This window comes from Gossypium raimondii, chromosome 5 (assembly GCF_025698545.1).
Source record: "Gossypium raimondii isolate GPD5lz chromosome 5, ASM2569854v1, whole genome shotgun sequence".
Lineage (NCBI taxonomy): Eukaryota > Viridiplantae > Streptophyta > Magnoliopsida > Malvales > Malvaceae > Gossypium > Gossypium raimondii.
In genome coordinates, this window is record NC_068569.1 from 24,461,578 (window position 1) to 24,483,070 (window position 21,493).

General features: G+C 32.5%; 2 protein-coding genes and 1 long non-coding RNA gene across 3 annotated transcripts; 2 read left to right on the forward strand and 1 right to left on the reverse strand.

Moving 5' to 3' along the window:
* Positions 1-1,747: 1,747 nt before the first annotated feature.
* Positions 1,748-6,992, reverse strand: LOC105770244 (uncharacterized). Its single transcript, XM_012591354.2, has 7 exons — positions 6,334-6,992; positions 5,080-5,158; positions 4,506-4,657; positions 3,673-3,796; positions 3,378-3,563; positions 3,145-3,216; positions 1,748-2,830 (listed from the first exon to the last, which is right to left on the reverse strand). Exons 1-7 carry the CDS (start codon positions 6,723-6,725, stop codon positions 2,003-2,005), a joined length of 1,833 nt encoding a protein of 610 aa, XP_012446808.1. The 5' UTR covers positions 6,726-6,992; the 3' UTR covers positions 1,748-2,002.
* A 5,213-nt stretch (positions 6,993-12,205) lies between these two features.
* Positions 12,206-17,430, forward strand: LOC105770246 (uncharacterized). The gene is made up of 2 exons (XR_001126180.2): positions 12,206-12,491; positions 14,787-17,430. It is a non-coding gene; the product is annotated as an uncharacterized LOC105770246 (long non-coding RNA).
* A 1,465-nt stretch (positions 17,431-18,895) lies between these two features.
* LOC105770245 (hypothetical protein) lies at positions 18,896-20,615 on the forward strand. Its single transcript, XM_012591356.2, has 2 exons — positions 18,896-19,782; positions 19,866-20,615. Exons 1-2 carry the CDS (start codon positions 19,223-19,225, stop codon positions 20,428-20,430), a joined length of 1,125 nt encoding a protein of 374 aa, XP_012446810.1. The 5' UTR covers positions 18,896-19,222; the 3' UTR covers positions 20,431-20,615.
* The last annotated feature ends 878 nt before the right edge of the window (positions 20,616-21,493 follow it).

Sequence of the window (21,493 nt, forward strand, 5' to 3'; positions counted from 1 at the left end):
CTAACGTATTGGGTTCCGATTTTCTTCGTTAAATCTAACAATCGAGCATTTCTCTTTAATCAAAAAAATAAAAACTCATTATTGGGAATTCAACACGTTGTGTCCTAACGTATTGGATGTGACGCATTGATTTCTCGAAATGAAGATTTTTTTAAAAAATAATAAAGGAAATATTCCGAGTTTGAGATTTTAAAGGAATTGTGCCCTAACGTATTGAGTGTGATTTCTTAAATCTTGGATAAGTGGATGTTCTTTTAAAGTAAAGGAAATATTCCAAGTTTGGGATTCTAAAGGAATCGTGCCCTAACGTATTGGGTGTGATTTCTTAAATCTTGGTTAAGTGGATGTTCTTTTAAAGTTTTATTGTACAAGTATTTTGGCCCAATTCATTTTGGGGAAAATTAGAATGCTGTGCCCTAACACATTGGGTGTGGTATCTTCTTTCTCTGAAATAATAAGGGTCTTAATACGTAACCTTTTAAGTTTTGCCAAGGATCACGTTTTTTTCTAAATTCTCGACCTTAAGACACTAATTAATTAACTAGGTACCAATTTTGGGCGTTACGAGGGTGCTAATCCTTCCTCGTACGCAACTGACTCCCGGATTTGTTTTTCTAAAACTCGTAGACCAAAGCCGTTTTTTTAGGTGATCCAATCACACCTCAATAAAAGATTGGTGGCGACTCCCAATTTTCATTTTTTTAAGTCGACAACCCAAAATTTTTATTTTTCAAAAAATGGTTTCGACAAAAATCAACAGAAAAAATGAAAGAGGTAACTCAAATCAATAGTGGGTATCTCTTTTTCTTCTTCTCTTTTGCTTCTTCCAACAGCTAGGGTTCTTGAATTGAGTTTCTACCGTGACTAGTTAACGGCTAATGTGGCTAGTTAATGTGCCACATCAGCATTTCCGTTATGTTTGTAACGAAAAATGATTACTAGTGACTAGTTTGTTATTTTTTAAAAGTTTAATGATAATTTTATTATTTTAATTAAAATTGAGTTTTATTATTTTAATTAAAATTGAGTAATCATTAATGTACTTTATCCTAAAAAATTCACTGCCAATACTAACCTTAAAATAATTAAAATCTTGTACTAATAAATTCATAATGGATGCTAAACGGCAGAAATTTTAATCAAAATAAAACTTAGACCGATTAATTCCAATTTAAACTCAAAACAATACATAATGACAACGCTCCCTGGTTACTAAGACCATTCGTTTGAGCACATGAATGAAAACAGTAAGGAATAAATGCAGAACAGGGTCACAGAGATGATATGTTAGTATTGTGTGACCCAAATTTCAAGAGATTGTTTGCAAGTTAAGTTAAACAAAATATATTTTCTTTTAGAAGATTTAGTATTTATTAGTATAATATATTTAGCATTTATTAGCATAATTTATTTGACCTACTAATTTAGCCTATAAACATGTTCTTTTACAACCTTAAAATATATAGCCATTAGAGAATAGAACAACACATTTAGAGAATTTTGTGTTTACATTTTGAGGTTTTTTGTTTTCGAGTTTTTCGGAGTTTAGTTTTTTATCTCCATCTTTTATACTCTCCATTCTTTTGTCATTATAGTAAAATTATCTTTACCCATGATTTTTATCTTCTTTGGAAGAATTTTTCATGTTAAATTTTTGTATTCAATTTCTCAATTTATTCCGCTATTTTTTGTTACTTGTTGTTTAATCGGGTCGATCCTAACATGATATATGGTCCTCCACCTTCAGTATTTAAAATCTGAAATTTGAATTAAGAATTTCAATGCTACAGCAAATAAAGTAATAAACCCACAGGAATGGTGAAAGCTGAAACAAACCCTGAATAATAAAAAAATTAACCTCTTCTCTCATTTGCTGAATTTATGATAAAAACCAACCAGGTTTATCATATGTGCCCTTTTCTTTCTCACTCAATTTTGCTCTCCCCAGATCCAAAGGGCCTAAAAGGATCCCCAGATATGATTAATATACACATTCAGATTTTCAGACTATACTAGGGGGATCCCCCACCCAATTACATACCGCACGAGGCCAGCGTGTTCTTATGCAGTCCACCAACGGTGCATGTTGAGAAGGTTCGGGTTTAGCCACTTCTGTGTCTTTACCACTTGGTTGTGCCCCTGCAGAACCAGATGGAAGAACTGCTACGTCTGCCATGAATTCCTCTGGTGTCCACCTTGGAGGTACTGAAACCCTCAATTTTGTCAGCCTCGGTCTTTGCATCGGAGTCTCACCTCCGGAACTGAATTGGCTGCCATTCAAATCTGATTTTGCTATCCCGTTAAAATGGTAGAGATCGAATATCTTTTGACCCATCTGTCCAGTTGAATCCTTAAGACCTCCCAAGCTCTTGTCTAAATCCAAGATAACCTGCCAGAATTCGCTCCACACAATGAAGCCCGAGCCGCAAAGGCTATCAAGTTTTTCAGATGGAAGTCTGATATTCGTCTCTCTGAGGACTTGATGGAAACCTTCAACGCTAATGAACCCACCACCTCCACTCTGATCTTGGGCATCAAAAGCTTTCCGGATCTGTGATTCTCTTGCTTCCAGTTCATTCTCATCTTGAACAGCTGTATCTAGAGCAAATAATACCGTATAATGTGACTCACTCCCGACAACCCATATCGGCCATTTTGGGCATTTTAGATTTTGGCCAACCTTACAGAAATTAAGGGATTCTAGAAGAGTGAGGAATCCGACTTCCACATTTGTAGATACACCCTTCAAAAACATGCCACCTCCTAAATCCATCCTTCCGTCAAATACATTCGGAACAGCTTGCCCACAGAGCAATAGGTTCACAATTTCCTGAAATTATTTTGTACAAATGCAATTATAAAGCAAAATTCATCAAAAAGTGCAACCTAGAGACTTAATAGTGGAAGCTATGTTTACTCGCACTCAGGCTGTGAGTATATGCATCCAACACAGGTATGGTCAGATTTTTTTAAGTTTTACGTACGAAGTATAGGGAGAGTTCTTGAAGCTCATATGAGATATCCCCATACCCATGTGTCGGACGCGAGTGATAGATACAAATACTTAAAAAAAGAGAAATAGTCAGAACAACATAGAATGACGGTAAGTTCTATCATTAAACGGATAAGAGCAATTTTATGTACCTGAGAAGCATGCCCAAAAGGTGCAGTTACTAGAGGAAGGCTGGGATCATCCCGGTCAGCTTGAACACAGTCCTAAGATAAAATTAGGATGCATAGATGTAATTATATCCGCATTCAAAGAAAATAGTATCAACTATATTAGATATAGCTAGCTCTTAAAATCATTATATAGCTATAAAAAAATTGATGCATAAATAAAGAAAAATTGGAGTCTTCAAAACAAACAAACCTACCAATCCTCGAGAAAGTAAGGCAGAGATAAGGAAAAGCAATGCTCCCATGCGACTTTGAAAAACAGGAATAATTGCTTCAAGCCTCTTATAGGCACTTGCTGGGGTTGTGTATGTCTCAACTCTTAAAACTTCATGCAAATCAGAAGCCGATTCAATTGAAAGACCTTCAAGTGCTTGTGCAATGATCTGTAAGATAGAACAAACACTTGTCAGAAAATAAGAACGCAGAAAAGAATATAAAAACTAAGATATTAACATAATAACAACATATTCAGGTCAATCGAGATCCACTTACAACATCCGTTAGACTGTCTTCAGATTCTTCAACACCATCACCAATAGAACTCAAAGTTGCAATCACAGCTCTTTTATTATTTCCACATAAAAACAATATCTCACCCATACTTTTAACTAAGGCTCTGTGAACATAAACAAGAATTTAAATTGAAATGGATAACAGAATAACAATTAATGAGTTGAAAAGCAGCTGAAACCGGAGCAACGAATATTCCTCTTAAATCAGTTATTCCAGAAATGAAGTAAGCATAATAAAGACCACTACCAGTTCACATCACAAATAATCATGAATATCCATTAAGATGTGTCACAAGATTTAACATTACATAAAATCTTGACATTGATCGATGACCATTCATGAAAATGAGCTAATACCTTGACCAAAACACAGCCCATATGCAAATACAACCCATAGCCCATTAGGCCAAATTTCAAATGTACATGTGCTCAGGCAAACATAATTCGAAAAAGAAATTGTACGTGCAACCTGACCGCTCAGGTTAAGATCAAAGAACCACACTTTTTCTCTGCTTTTCAAATGGCAAACAAGATATTAGCAACCAGACAAGCAAGCAACTAAGTGGAATTTGAAAGGAACTCAATAGAAGGAAAAGCCAGGACAACTAAGCAGTAACGTGATGATTGACATGGCAAAAAAATTGTATGTAACAGCCAGCAGGAGATCTTTTTTAACATTGTTGGATAGAATGTAATTAATATTGCTTGAATAGTTCAACTCCATTTTTTTAAAAAATAAAACACAGAGCTAGAAGAAACTTGGAATGCAATGTGCCTTTTTTGCGTACAATTTAATGCAATAAATCTAATCACCTTGCTTTTGCATTTTCAGTAAAAGCAGCAAAATTATTTGATGCAACATATTGATTTTTGGATAATCTCCTGGGAGTTGAATTCTGTGGTGTACTTTGGGCAGCTTTAACCAAGTCATCCGGACAGAAAAGAAGATGTTTGAGAACAAATGCCTGCATAGACAGACAAATATTATTGTCAGCAATAAGAGAATTGGCTATTATCGTGAGATAAACATCAGAACAAACAGAAATGTCGTGAGGCTATCATAAGATCCGGAGCCAGCTTAAAAGTTATCTGGTGGGGTCAACCTATTTAATAATCTTAATCAGCAATTAATATCCTATGTCATTTGCATAAAAGAAAAGAAAAGTGCAGTACTGGCTAATATACACTAAAATAAGCTTCCAAGGAAAGAACAAATTTTAGTGAGAGAAAAATGTCAATGTAACATATTCGCATTCAGAAGACATGCTTATAAAGAAAACATGTACTTTTTTATGGATTAAGAACTCCACATGGCATGAAAAGAACAATCGACATTCAAGTTCTGCTCGCTAAAAGAACTCATATAACCAAGAAATTAGGGAATTACTTGTATGGCTGCTAAGACACCACAGGGCCCACCTTCATGCTGCACTAGGATCATAGAAGTTTCTGGATCAGGGCTAAACCTACAGTTGTTTTTTTCATGCATTAGCCCATAAAAAGCAAACATATGAAACTTGCAAAAGATTCTGACCATTGATATTTATTAAAACGAATTTACCAAGAAAATACAAACCAAAAATGAAGGAAGACAAGAACTAGCATCCATGAGTTTTTAACGAAGAATAAGATATCTACCAACATAATCTGCCAACTATTAATTACCAAGCATGGTTCATAATAATTATACTAGATAATGATGGAACATATAGAAGAAACAGTTTAAATCAATCAATTACAAATCCGCCAAGAGCCAGCTCATCTGGCCAGTATGCTTAACCAATCAATATGCATAAACATAGAGATAAAGCAATTAAACCAAAATTACCCTAAAAATACTATCTATACTTAGTATTGGACAAAGCAGAAAATCAGGGAGATCGATCTATCTATACTTAGTATCGGACAACAAAGAAAATCAGGGAGATCGATCTATCTATACTTAGTATCGGACATCGAAAAAAATCAGGGAGATCGAATTGCAATTATGGGAATAAATTATAAAGTGCACTGCATTAGATGAAAGAAATCATCTCGTACATGAATAATACCTCTAACTCTAGCTCATTTACAAAGCCCACAACTGCACACCCATCAATTCATTCTCACAAACACACACATAAACACAAAATAAAAAATAAACAGGAAAAAAAGGGCACCTTCTCAATGAAGAACTACATTTCAAGGACTATTCATAATAGTTCTTATACAAGGTTTCATGCCAACGCATTCTTGATTCAGATTCACTTTACATTGCCCTTGCACTTCCTTTTATTGAACCTGACAGTAAGAGACTTCATTCATGAATTATATTCTCCATTCACGAAGAAGCACCTACTAGTGCTAAACTGTTATAAGGTTTCTCTTATCAAACAACATAAGGAGGGATAGAAGACATAGTTTATCGGTAAGTAGTTTCCACGTGAGATAGTAGACAAAAAATTGTCATTAGCAACTTGATGCTATATAGTATACTCAAACTTAGCTGCCAATTGATCCTGTGATCAATATCCTTAACCACAATATTTATTAAAAATTCAACTAAGCAGTGGATATTATTTCTTTACATTGCTCCTAGTCTCTCAGCAGTAATAATTTAATTTATATGTATACATATTAAAAGCAAAAGAGTAGCCTTTACCTTATACCCTGGTTGCTCCACTGAGCAAGTATATCCTTCGAAACACCATTTCCAAAAACCATAAAAAATAACTGATAAGCTTCTTTCTCCGACAATTCATTACCCAATTTCACTTCTTTGGCTTTTATTTCCATCTCTTTGGTTCCTATATCTCCGCCACTATCGCTTTTCAAAGGGGAACCAGAAGCCGGAACGCTTTTTCCCGTCGCCAGCATCCGTTTCTCAGCTGCAGCTGCCATTAGTTCACGCTGCAACCGGCGACTCTCTTCCGGCGTCGTCGTCGCTAAGTTCGCGGCTTCTCTCGGCTTGCTCCTCTTCGGCTCTGGCGGCGAGTTTTGCATGCTCATCCGTAGAGCCATTCTAAGATCCTCTTCTTCTTGTTGATCCGCCATCTGATAACCAACGTCGGATCAAACTTTAAAGGAATCTAAAATATCTGGAATAATTGAATCCAAAACAATTGTTTTTCAGATGTTTTATGAACTTGATTTCGATTCAGATTCTCTAAATAACAAGAAAAAAAATGGATTTTTGGATCTTGAAAAAATAAACCCTAAAGAAACAAATTAGGGTGTGGAATTTCAGGGGCCAACTGGAGACGAGCTGGATGTTACAAAAAGCGAAGAGGAAATGCCGTTTTAGAAAACACAAGGATGACGGATTTAAAATTCTCGATAGAGTTAAAATAGGAAAGTGACTCAAAAGGTAAAAAATCAGAGGTGCTGGCTGTCTCCCCAGTTAACAACTGAAACGGTGACGTTTGGAAATGTGGAGGAAGTTGAATTACCATTACGTCCTTGATTTATTTGTGTTGTACTTTGAAGATGAGCTTAGCAGTTAGTTGGTGGGTGGGTTTAGCAGTTAGAGAGAGGGAGTAAGTTTTGGCAAAAGTGTAAAGCTCTGGTCTCTCCCTCCTTTAATGGAAAGCAAAGGCCGTATTGTTTAGAGCTGGATTGTCAGTCAGGGAGGCCCTAGCGTAGTAAATTTGAAATGGGAAAAACACCTCTTTTTTTTTTTTCAATTTTGATATTCAATACTTAAAATTTTTAATTTAATCTCTATTAATTTTGAAAGTAAATAATTAATTATAACTAATAAGTTAATGTTTTTCATGAATTGTACGTAGACTTAATTGATATAATAATAAATTTAATTTTAATGTTTACAAATTTTATTAATTTGATCTTAATTTAACAAATTTAACTCAAAATATTTAAAAATTCTATCAATCTAGTCTTGATTTAACAAATTTAACTTACAACATTTACGTATTTTATTAAATTAGGACCAAATTAATTGAATGTGTAAATTTTGAAGACTAAATTTGTTATTATACTAATCAAATTTATGTACAATTGACGAAAAATATTAATGTCGTGATTAATTATTTTAGTTTCTTACTTTCAAAATTGATAAAAATTAATTTGCTTCGGTTTTTTAGAGGAATAAATTGGTTAATAAAATAGTTATTTGGTAGTTTAAAATTTTTTCTTAAACCAAGTATGTTGTGCTATTTATAGCCATAAACGTAAATTGAGATATACATGTGTTTTGTGTAAGATGGATTAAAATCAATTTTGGCTTTCAACAAAATGGTCTTCTATGTTATTCTCGAACCACAAATTGTTTCGAGTGTGGACTCGGGCAATACAAACCAAGTCAATGAAAACTTTTAATTTACTTTTAGTAGGAAAGTGAAAGTAAACTCTCTCTATAAACCGGTAACTATTTAATATTTCAGTATATAGAATTTATTCTTTGTAAACAAATTACTTCACTTTTTTGTTGAATAACTATGTATGTGAAGTGTGTTTGCTTTGGTTAACTAGTAGTCTCCATTTACTGAGAAAAATACAAAAGTTTTGTTTGAACAAGACTTAAATAAATAATAATATTTTTTTTTTAAATACAACTTTTACTCTAAATGCAAGAGTGAATGGGCGGCAGCAAGGCGACATCCTTTTAGATATACTAGGGTTAGGGTTGCTGCCCTTGGTAATACATATAAGGCTTAATCTTAGGTCTTTTGAGTCTAAATATATATATTTCGTAAACATTTTTTTCAACACTTATAATTTATTCAACCAAATATTTATTTCATATTATCTAAAATATATTTAATCAATTAATTTAATTAACTGAATTAATTTGTCAGTTAATTTTTTTTCAACTCAATTCTAATTCCACTAAAGTCATAGCAACTTTACCGTAATATAATCTATAATGACTAATTAATTTATTGTCATATTTGAACTTCAATTATTTAATTATAATTAATTAAAATAATTCAATAACTTAAATTAATTCTCAAATTATCTTTTATACTTAATGAGAAAACACATACACTACAATTAGTGATACATGTAGTCTATTTATCTTATTTCATCGTTTTCATTCATTTCATATTACTAGTTTTATATGCAATTCGCTTCTAGTTGTCTTAAACTAGCGGAGAGATTGGTTAGACATGTATAATTAGAGCTCAAATAGTTTGTAATTAAGTTTTGGTTTTTCGCCTATTAATTACAATATTATTTAGTCACAAAGTTATTACAATTGAAGTATCATAATTGAGCTCTCCTTATTACATACCATTATGAGAGCTACTTAATTAGGGTTTGTTCAATAGTATTGTCATAAATGTGTTACTCTCATTGGATGCCCTTAATCTCTTTGGTATAAATTAATTCTCTCAATATGATCCTATTTTATCTCATAATAATCCTTACATCTTAATGAAAAGTCAATTACTATCAAGTATAATTAACTTATTTATCATAAAGACAAATGATCCATGATCATGTTTGTTTTCATGTATCATGTAATGCTAGTAAGGAGATATCATTTACCCTTTAAATGGGCTATGAATTCAATTGTTATGGAATAATGTTATGTATTGCAGAAGTCGTATACCCAACGTACCAATTTTAGGTTCTTTATTTATTTGAACTAAACCTTTCATTTGCATCAAAATATACAAGTCATGCATATATAGTCTATCATCCACTTGGGATTAATGTATATTATCCTATGACCATCACAAGTAGACCTGCTCATGGGCCGAGCCACCCGGTCTGCCCGAAAAGTGGGATGGTTTGGGTAAAAATATAGGCCCGAAAAATGGGTTTGGGTAAAAAAAAGGAGACCCATTTAGAAAACAGGTCGGGCCTAGGGTAAGGCTTTTTGGCCCGGGCTCGACCCGGTTGGAATATGCAAAAAAATGTAGTTTCTTTTTTGATTTTTTTAGTGCTTTTTTGTTTTGTTTTTTTCACCATTTTGCTACCATTTCACTATTATATTGCTATTATTTTGTTGTTATTGTATAACTATTATTTTATTGTTAATTTTGTTACTATTTTAGAGTTATTTGTTTGTTAAGTTGCACCTATTTTAGTGTTATTTAAGTATACATATTTTTTTAAAATTTATTTTAATTTATTGGGAAACATTTATTTTAATGTTTTTAGTATTTTTGATGTATTATATTTTCTAAAATATATATAATAATATAAAAAATTAATATGGGCCAGGCTGGGTTTTAACATTTTTATCCGGGTCAGGCATGGGAAAAATGTTAGGCCTATTTTTTGGGTCGGCCCAGGCCTAAGCTTAGCAAACGGGACTAAAATTTTGATTGGGGCCATACCCAGCCAGGCTCATGAGTACCTTTAGTCACAAATGAATAAATTCATAAACGAATCTAGGACCTATTCTACTTGGGTTCTATCAGTCACATTTATGTCTTTATCTTCTAGAAGTCATCCGCTCTGATACTCAATACAATGCATCTCCCTAATTGGACTTGACATATTAATCTTTCAATCAATTTGCTTAATCTCGATTAGACTAAGTACTTGTTTAGACATCTACTGAAATAAATTATTTTTCTGTATTACGATCCGGCTACGTAATATCGATTAATATTAGTTAAACATTAGGTAACCAATTAGCTAATATTTGTTTTATTTTGATTTACGTGTAAAACCGTTGAGGATAATATACAAATATATTAATGTAATTGATAGATGTTTTATTAAACAAATTTGTTCAAAAATGTGAATACATATAGATGAAAATATGACACTAAAGATACTAGTTCCTAATAGAAGTCTTTTTACCATTTGAAATTAAATATAAAAGTAATTAACTATAAGTTTAATATAACATTTGATATTCGAATTTGACTTCTTCTTAAAAAAAAAATTGGTACCTAATTTTTATTTTTTTACAATTTGGTATTTCATTTTGCTAAATGTTATACAATGTCACTAAACCATTAGTATTGGTCACCCAATTTCAACAAGTTACAAACTGATCACAGAACTATTTAAAAGTTTTCATTTAAGTTATTTAAATATTTGAAATTTTTATTTAAGTCAATGGGTTGTTAATTTTTTTTAAAAGTTTGACGAACGAGCTCTAAGCAACAATTCAATGATCGATATGATAGATCAGTACCCATCGATTAGTAGAAAAACATATATTTGATCCAAGTCGATCTGACGGTCAGTGTTGGAGATTGGAAAAAAAAACTTATTTTTGGTTTTCAAATTCGTAATTTTCAAAGTTGTTTTATGAAAAGAGAATGAACGGTAAAAAAAAGAGAATGCAAGCTTTTAATTGATGCATACAATGTGAATAGAGAATACCATATAACATCAATTTACTTTATTTATTTCATTCATTTTCTAAAGCATGAAACTACATAAGAATAATTTTTGGGGGTTAAAACGTTTCTTAAAAATTTCGGAAAAATATTAAAAGAATTAAAATGTTAAATGAATATATAAAATTTAACTTAAAAATTAAAAAATTATGTATATTTTCACATTTGAATATTACAACCATCTTATTTGTCATATGTTGATCATGCAAAGGCCACGTCTGCTGAAAAATTAATACCATTAGTATATTGGGTAATATATTGGGTAACTTGTATAAAGTTTGATAAGTTTAATTACTAAATTTAAACCGAGTTACATTTAATAAAAATATTTTCTTTAAATAATTAAAATAGTTAATTAATTATTATAATATTAAATATTAATAAAATAGTTATTTATAAAAAATAAAGTGTTTTTTTGGTGATTGTATTTTAGAGGTCTCTATCATACTATTAAAAAAGAACCAAATAAGGCCAAATTGGAATAGAGTTACATTTATTGTTTGCAAAAATACCTTTTACCGTTTAACAAAATTAATATTTTAAAAGTTTTTATGGCTATATAAATGAAATCTTTTGTTTGAAATTGAATTGCATTTGAAAAAAAAATTTAAAGATATTTTTATACAAGTAAATGTTTACTTTGTTACAAATTGGACTTATTTGATTCTTTTTAATAGTATAAGAACTAAATTGATCCATTTAATACTAGAAGGACTAATTTGATCTAATTCCTATAATACGGAGACATTTGACCATTCTTTTTTCTTTTATATATTTTAAAAATTTGAAGTCTTCCTTCCGCTAAATAAAATATGAAGTTAGTTCATAATTTTAATAATTTTATAAAGTAGTTTAATGTTGACTATTAAAAAAAATTGAAATAGTACTTTTGCCATAAATTTTATTAAAAAATTAAAGTTATAGTAAAATTGATTAAAATTTAAAGTTTAGTGATTAATTTTAATCATATAAAAATTGAATGATAAATTTATCTATATTTTTAAATCATAATGATTCACATCAATTAAAATAAAATATAATAGTAAATTTCAAGGTTATAATTTTTATTTTAAATATTATATATAAAATATTTCAAATATAATTATTTCATATGTGAAATAATTAATTAATTTAAATATAATTATATTTTTACCTAATAGTATATAATTATTTGAAATATTTCAATAGTATTAGATTGGAAATAGATTTTGTTTTTGGGTTATATCCCAAAAAAATCGCTTGCCTTGCGATAAACCCTAGCCTCTACTCCATTCATTTATGTTTTTCTTTCTTTAATTTTTAATTTTTAATTTTTCATCTGTTTTTAGAAATTCGTGGTACTTTGACCGTTCATGTAGACACTATAAGATCATTTAGCGGATGCTGTGGCTTTTGTTTAGTTTCTGGAACGTTAACTCACTGCCGCCGCCTCCGCCTCCACCACCTGCACCACTTCTACCACCAGTACCATCTCCTTCCACGTCACACATGGGTTTGTAAAGGCTTTTTTCTCGTTTTTTTTTTATCACTGTAAAGTACCCATTTTTTGCATTTAAATAATTGAATCATAGATAGTTTCTCTACTTCATAGTAGTTTTAGAAAGAACATGATGCATGCATTGGGCTCTTAGCCATTCTTTTTCTTTCAAGAGCAAAAAAAAGCTATAATCTTGAAGCACATGAAGTCTAGAAAGCTTATGTAACTTCGCCATTTTTTATTTTTGGAGATTTTGTTCTATGCCATTGACTTGAATTTGTGGTTCAAAAAATGTTCTTAACCAAGTTGTATTCTTAAAATTTGAAAATTTTTGAAGGGTCTTTCTCAGTTTTTCTGGATGTTTTGTTCTTTAGTGACTACTGACTACAGTATGGGAATGCGATGCTATTGATTAGTATTAAGATTTCTCACTGGGATGATTTATATGGGTTGTTCTTTAGCTTAATTAGTCTATTAATTTTGTGAATCTCACTGAATATATCTTTTCTTCAATTGCCTTACCTAGAAAAATGATCTTTTCTGCAATTACAATATGCACAATGCAAAGTCCTTTGTTGCTTGATGAAATTGATGAAGCCTCTCTTAGAAATTTTTTTAATGTATTTTCTAGGGGACTATTTAATTAATTAAACTTTTGCTCATTTTTTTCCCTTTATGTACTTTATATGTCTATTTCATTGATTATAGTATCTTTCTTTTCTTGCATTGCTGTTTTGAAAGCATTAAATATTTAGTCGTCTGTGAGAACTTCTCAGCAGCCTTTTCTATTTTAGCTTTGACTATACTTCCTATGCTTGTATGTGCTATCCGTACTGTGCTACTTTGGTTCTATTGAGCCTAGCTGGTAATTTTGTTCATTGCTTTTGATACCATCTCTGCAATAAATGGTTAATTTTCAAAGGCTTTGGCATGTGGTCAATGATGAGGTGTTTTTATATGGTGTTATTCTTTTGTTTGTTTGCTGTTGTTTATCAAACTTTTCATTACCTGGCTCAAACTCAATGCGAATTTAATCAAGCTTATGGTTGACACTGTAGTATTGTTGCTGTTTCCTTTTATATCTGAAGATATACAGTGGTCTTTATGAAAATCATTAGCTTCAAAGTTTGAATTAAATACTTATAAAATCTGGGGGCTGGGTTATTTTGTTTTCTTTGGATTGCATCTTCCACTTAACTTGTAGTTGTTGCGTTATAGGCCTTTTAGTACGGATATTTGAAGCTAGATTAGGGCTTTTGTAACCTTTTTGCCCTTTCCGTTCTCAATATATATGTAATGGATATGGGTATTGTTCGACATGTGTATGGTCTGATTTTCCGAAGTTTTTTCATGTATTTGGAGGATCATTGGAGGTCATATCTTGACATTTATGCGTCTGATACAAGTGTATTGGAGCAATCTAGGATCATAGTTCTTTCTTTCTATAATGTTCTTTTGTGTTTTAAACATTGTCTCTAGTTTCATTGAGATCATATTGAAACTGTCTTTTGCCCAATGATGGAACTCTCAGTTTTTGATTGAATCGTTCTGGTTTTCAGTTCATTCTCTGGCTTTTACACACCACCTCCCTTCGTTCTCTCTCTCTCTCTCTCTCTCTCTCTCTCTCTCTCCATGTACACATTTCTTTGGGTGTATATATGTATGTATGTATGTATGTATGTATGTATGTATGTATGTATGTATGTATGTATATAAAACTAGTTTACCCTTTGCGGCCAGGTGGTGTGTGAAAAGCTATTGATGAATGCCTTTACAGAGAAGTGTACATGATGCCGATGCAGTTATGAGATTCTGAGGGCTCTTTTTAGTTGCACTTTTTTATGTTTATCTTCATTTTTCTTAAAATGTTTGCATCTTGAATATGTGGCTGACACATAGGCATGGGATACGACCTTCAATCCTCTAAATACATGGACAAACTTGGGAAAGTCTGACCATACCTGTATCAGACACATACGTATATGACACTTGTATTCGAGTTTGAGTAACATAGCTTTTAGGGTATTCTATAATGCATATGTCATCTTCAGTCATAATAGGCTGACTCAGTCCGAAGTGCATAAGATGTGCTTTTTAGATTTTGACTTCTGGGAGTAATAAATACCAAATGCTAAACTACAATTTATATAAGTTCATTGAAACTTAAATGCATCACAGAAACGCAGACGGAGTAATTCTCTTGTGGATTAAATTCGTATTTGGTCTTGAGATTAGTTTCCCTAAGAAGTCTTTGGTATTGGTTTGCTTATCCACCAGTCCTGCCTGATGATGGATTCTTTATGTGTGTAGGTTACTTTGCCTAATGTTACTTGAACTCGGGTGTGAGTGTTGGATATGGGTATGTATTTGACATGGTTATGGTTAGATTTTTCCAAGTTATGGTTTGCGGTCATGTTACTTGTATTCAGGTTTGTCAGATGCAATTATGTGTTTCATAGGGATATTTTTTTTCTTATGCATTTCGTGAATAGAAAGCAAGCAATTGGGATTATTCCATATGACAGTATGAAGGAACCCATGGAAATGTTTTTTCTTGTATTGAGATTTGAAGGATCCTTGAAACTGTTTAAGGAAAAATTTTGAATTAAGCGTTGATTAGGTTTTAGCTGATGCATCTTTTGAGTGCTGGCATTTTGTTGAAGCTATCTTTTTCAATGTTTTTTAAACTGGACCCCGGTGGTTGAATCGGTCTAGCCGGTCCGATTGGTTCAACCGGTCTGATTAAAAAATCATTAAAAATTCAAAAAATAAAAAATAAAATATTCAGTTTATCCGGTCCGTAGTCCGTACCAGTTCCTAGGTCAACTGGTTCAAAGCCGCTCTCTGGACCGGTACCCTGGCCGGTTCCCTGTCCAACTGGTCTGGCCGGCCGGTCCGGTTCAAACAGCATTGATCTTTTTTAACTCCATAGCTATCTTGGGTTTTTTTGCTCTAATACAAATATATTACAAGGGTTTGGAAACTCATTGAATTTGTAACTAGCTTTTTGTAGTTAGTGTTTGGCCCAATGATGGAAAACTCATCGAATAGAGCAGTTATTTCTGATTTTCATTTTGAACATTCGCCATCATCATTATTATCATCATCTGTCTTTGCTTTCTTCATCATCAATCATCATCATTTTCTTCAGCAGCAACAATCAACTGAAACATGATTTGCTCTCTCTCTCTCTCTCTCTCTCTCTCTTTATATATATTTATCTATCTTTTTTACACAGATTATGAGGTGGGAAGGTTCTTAATGAGAATCAGTTGGTTAACTGTGATGACCAATACTTCTTACAAATGAGATCTGAGGGCCTTTCTGATCTTGTCTTGAATGTCTCAACTGTATAATTGGTGTTTTTATACCATGAAAATCCTTTGTTGGTTTTTTTCTTTTTTATGATGATTACTTGTGTTGCACCCAACTTTTCGTTTTTCTCAAAAGCATCCATGGCCATTCATGTTTGTTGCATATCTTGACATGGGTATCAGGATATGATCTTCTAAGAACTCCCAAAATACATAAGAAGAAAAATTGAACATTTTCGTATTTGACACAAGCGATTGGTTTAACATAGGTAATTACGTTAAAGAAAAGTTAATGTTGCTACTTCTGCAGCTATTATTGTTATTCTTCTCTTAAGAAGTGGGTCGACTTTAGTAAATATCATCACATTGTCGTTTGATTATGATACTTACAAGGCCATCACCTTTGACCCTTCAATAAAAAGTTAACGGGTTTTATTTTTGTTATTTCTTTGGGTAGTATTGGATGAAAAAGCAGCATTATCGATGGGTGCTGGTGTTTGTGCTTGAATCCACACATAGGGTCAAGGTTCGTCATTGTTGGTTCGTGTTTGATTCTTTGACATTAGGTCAAGAGACCGCTCTTCTTGAGTCTTAAGGGAAAGGGTTTTGATCGAATCTGATTTGGGGTTTAACGGGTTTTATTTTTGTTATTTCTTTGGGTAGTATTGGATGAAAAAGCAGCATTATCGATGGGTGCTGGTGTTTGTGCTTGAATCCACACATAGGGTCAAGGTTCGTCATTGTTGGTTCGTGTTTGATTCTTTGACATTAGGTCAAGAGACCGCTCTTCTTGAGTCTTAAGGGAAAGGGTTTTGATCGAATCTGATTTGGGGTTTGAAGACCTTGTTTCTTGGGGTATCAACTTGGGGTTTTGCATTTGTCGAGAAAGGATTATATGAAACTGAAATACCATGAAATTTGTATTACTTTCTAATAATTTAATGCCATTTCAACATTTTCATCTTGAAAAAAATCAAATTCAAAATAATGTCAAATTTTTGAATGAAAATGTAAAGTAATATTTAATTATTGGAAAAGGATACAAGTGACATGGTATCTAAGTTTCATATAATCCATTCTCGTGTGTTGGCACTTGCACTATATTATACTTGAAATACCATGTTTACTTGTATGGTGGTGTATATGACAAACATTGAATCAACGTCTTTCACTTTCTCATGACATCTTTGGAACCCCAAGACATTTGATTGTTTGGAGTATTTGTCTACTTTTTCGCCAATGACAGATCACATTATAGTGGTTGCATAGATTATTCACCAGGGTCTAAATGATACAGATGGTGACAAGGTGTGGTTGGTTTTAGTTGATTTTGAAGAGATTGAAAACAGCGGTGATGATGGGATGACAGTGATTTCTTTGTTTAATAAAATGTTGTGTGGTGGTAACTATCACTTATGAGGAAAGATCGAGAACTTCAAGAAGCAAATGGTGTGGTGGATGATGACAAGTATCTTATAAGCTAAATGTAATCATTTCAGAAACCTTTGATTTTCTACAAATTTCTTCTTCATTTGGTTTTTGAGATTGGAAATTCAATGGAAGAAGCAAAAACCTTGTTCATTTCATTTTTCTCCTAAACGAAAATGAGAATGCAAGTCATGTTTTCACTTGTTCTTTCATTCTTGTGGGCATACCATACTTTGCAGCCAGATAAATTGTGTGATATCATAATGCGTCATTTTTGAGGAATTTGTTTATCTCACGACTTTAAAACAAGCATTTCCAGTTTAAATAGAAATTGCAATTTCTTAACTTGTGAGCACATTAATTTGTCACATAAAATAGAACAACGCTAAGGACAAAGATAATGCAAAACAGGGAAAAGAATGATTTCACCAAAACTTGAAAGACCCGTTTTAATCAAAAAGGGTTATGACTTTCAAGAGCAGAAGTTTCCGAGTTGGGTTTTTCAAACCCTAATTTGTAAAGGAGAAAGATGAATTATTTTGAGCGATTTATGGTAAAAATGGTTTTGATGTTCAGCCAAAGTGGCGAGGTAGAGTAAGAAAGGTTTAAACAAAAAGGAAAGGAGAAACAAATATGGGTTTTTAAAACTTTAACAAAGAAAATATTTTTAGTAGAATGATATGTTGACAAAGAAAAGTAGAGATGTGTGTAGACTTGATTATGGATTGGGTTAATGTAAAATTTTAAGACTATATTTTAGGTTTGGGTTTGGTTCGATTTGAAGAATGAGTTTAAAATTTTGTCAAAGTTCGGTCTAGATAGAGAGTGCTAAACCCAAGCTTATATAAAAATAAATTTAAAAATATAATGTATATTAAAAATATTAAAATGAATATTTTTTAATAAATTAAAAATACTATTAAAGAAGTCTTTATACTTAAAAAAATAAATATAGTTGCAACTTAAATAACAAATGTCTCTAAAATAGTAACAAAATTAATAATAAAATAAGATTTATACAATATTCAAATAATAACAACAAAATAGTAGAACATAATGGCAAAGTGACAGCAAAGCAATATCAAAATGACAACAAAATAACAATAAACAACAGTGAAAAATTTCGGCGAATTCAGCCTGATTAGGACTAAAAAAATCTTACTCGAGGTCCGGGTAGTTTAGAAAATGAGTTTTATCTTTTGTCTAAGTTCATTTTTGAGCTTATATTATTATTCAAATCCTTTCACTTTTCGATCGACCCTTTGAGCCTGGGTGAATAAGTTGACATATGATGTGGTATGATTTTATTGACCCAATTTTCTTTTATCGCTGTTTAATTTTTTGACTACAAATTTATAAGAAAAGTTTTTAATACTAAAAATTAGAATAGATGTGATTTAAAGTAGAAATGGTGTAATCCTTAAAAAGCTTAAAATGAGACGTTGAGTATTTCAAAATGTTTTAAAAAATACATTTTCAATACCGAATTATTAACATATTTAAATATGAAAAACGCCACTAGGTGGTCCCAAATTGCTAGCATTTTCCTGATCAACGCTCCTGATCTGCTCAAAACAAAAATCTCTGATCTAACATGCCTGTAGTGTAGCGTGTTAAAGTTTTTATTTTTACCAAAACGTCAACGATAGTTTAAGTTTTAACAATTAAGTCCTCGGTTTGTTTCAACCACAATCTCCCATCCTCCTCGTCGGTTTCTTTTTTTTTTTTTGGTCAACAGCCTTAAAACGTGGTCTAAAATCGGCAACAAAAAATTGCCGATCTTTCATTTAGGAGTTCTCCATGTCCATGATTCGTCTTCATTTCTCCCTAATTTTCTCTCTTAAATAACGGATCTAATTCAATTCAGATTTTGGGATTTTATATAATAATAATGATTATTGTTGATATTATTCGATTTGAGAATGCTCGCGACGGAATTTCAAGGGAATTTGACACCGTTGACGAATTTAAGCCTTTGGTTTGGGAGGGATCAAAGCACAGGCGATGGAGTCGCTAAACAATGGATCGGGTTTCAACGAGGTGGAGCTTGAATCCTTTCAAAGGCAAATAGCCGACCGGTTCCAAGACTTAGGTTCTGTTTCTTCCGATGAATTGCTTTCCCTCCCGTGGGTTCGGAAATTGCTCGATGTTTTCCTTAGTTGCGAAGAGGAATTCAGGGGTATCCTCGTTAACAACAAAGGCCGGCTAATGAAACCTCCTTTGGATCGGTTGATCGCCGATTTTTACGAGCGTAGTGTTAAGTCGCTTGATGTTTGTAACGCGATTCGCGACGGGCTCGATCAAATCAAGCAATGGCAGAAGCTGATGGAAATCGTGATTTGCGCTTTGGGTCATCGTAATGTCAATAAAAACAACACCAATAAGAGAATCTTAGGAGAAGGGCAAGTTCGCCGTGCCAGAAAGGCTTTGTCAGAGTTAGCAGTTGGGTTGGTCGACGACAAAGATTCCTCTCAACCATTGGCTTTAAGGAATCGTTCCTTTGGAAGAAACAATAATAGCAGCAATAGTCAATCCAAGGATCAACATCGTCTCGGTTATTTCAGGTCAATTTACCTTCCATTTTTCTTCTCATTCTTAATTATTTTCACTTTAAAACATAATTTTTTTGACTCGTCTATTGTTTCAGGTCATTGTCTTGGAATGTTTCGAGGTCTTGGTCGGCGGCTAAACAGCTCCAAGCAATTGGGAGCAACTTGGTTTCACCACGAGCGAACGAAATTACCGCCACCAATGGACTCGCGATGCTTGTTTTCACGATGGGTAACGTTTTGTTGTTTGTAATGTGGGCGTTGGTGGCTGCAATACCGTGCCAGGACCGGGGTTTGCAAGTTCATTTCTACATGTCTAGGCAGTTCCCTTGGGCGGCTTCCATCCTTTCATTGCACGATAAGATAATGGAGGAGTCGAGGAAGAAAGATAGGAAAAGCACGAGTGGGTTTTTAATGGAGATTTATCAAATCGACAAGTGTTCGAGGTCGTTGAGTGAATTGACGGGTTCGGTGCAGTTTCCGATCAGCGAGGAGAAGGAAAGAGAGTTGAGGCAGAGAGTGCAGGAAATGGGGCAGGTTTATGAGGCAGTGACGGCAGGTTTAGAACCATTGGAGAAGAAGGTTAGGGAACTGTTTCATAGGATTGTCCATAGTCGAACCGAAGGGTTGGATTGTTTAGGAAGGGGACACAATTCTGAGTAAAAATGTTTCTTGCAGTTGGATCATGTTTACCTCTGCCTCGGAAATGGTTTAACCCTGTTTACCTCTTCCACGAAAATATGATGCAATGTGTATTATTGGAACAAGTAAACATAGATAAAAGCAAATTAATAAAAATTATATACGAATGTTTAAAAAATTAATAAAAATTAACATATTTCTAAACATCTTTTTTAATGTAAATAAAAACAAAATTTGAATGTTTGCAACTGTGTAAGAAATTAAGATAAAACAATGGGAGCAGGTCAAATATTTCTAATTTTGTATACTTGAAATTTGTTAGGGCATCTCTTAGAAATTCTGATGCAGTTGTCAAGGTATTTTACAATTGAGCTTATATTTAAATCGTGTATTTTCTATAGTTGCCTCTCCCTTATCAAGTAATTGAGTGTGTTTAAATACAAATGGTTCGGTTAAAATTGAGGATGCATTTGCTATAGTTAGAGGGCTAGTGCGTGATTGAAATGTGGGATGCATTATTGGTTTCAGCAAATATTTGGGTAATTGCACTGTGTTGGCTAAACTTTGAGATATTTTGGATGGGCTGAAACTCGCTTTGGATCAGGGTTTTGAGAGTTTTAATTTAAACTGGTAGTCTTGAAGCAATTAATATCATTTAGTATGGATTACTCGGGGTTTCCAATTCCGCTTTGATCAGGAGAATTCATAGATTTTCAAATCTAATTTTCTTATTCATAAAAAATAAAGAGGATCTAAATAATAAATAAAAAAATTTAATATTGACATTAATACTGAATCCACTAAAATAATAATTAACATATTTGAAATCAATTAATATTTAAATTCAACAAATAAAATATGTATAAATATTCAACTAAAAACACTTATAATTTGGTTTTCAATGTTTTCAAGATTTTTTATTCGTCATGGAAATCTAACATCTGAAAATTATTTTAGGATAAACTACACTTAAAGTCATTAAACTATGAATAAATTACATTAGTTGTTACTCAACTATAGTTTTTTTCTTTTTTGGTCACCCAATTATGAAAAGTTACAAAATGATCACTCAACTATTTAATGC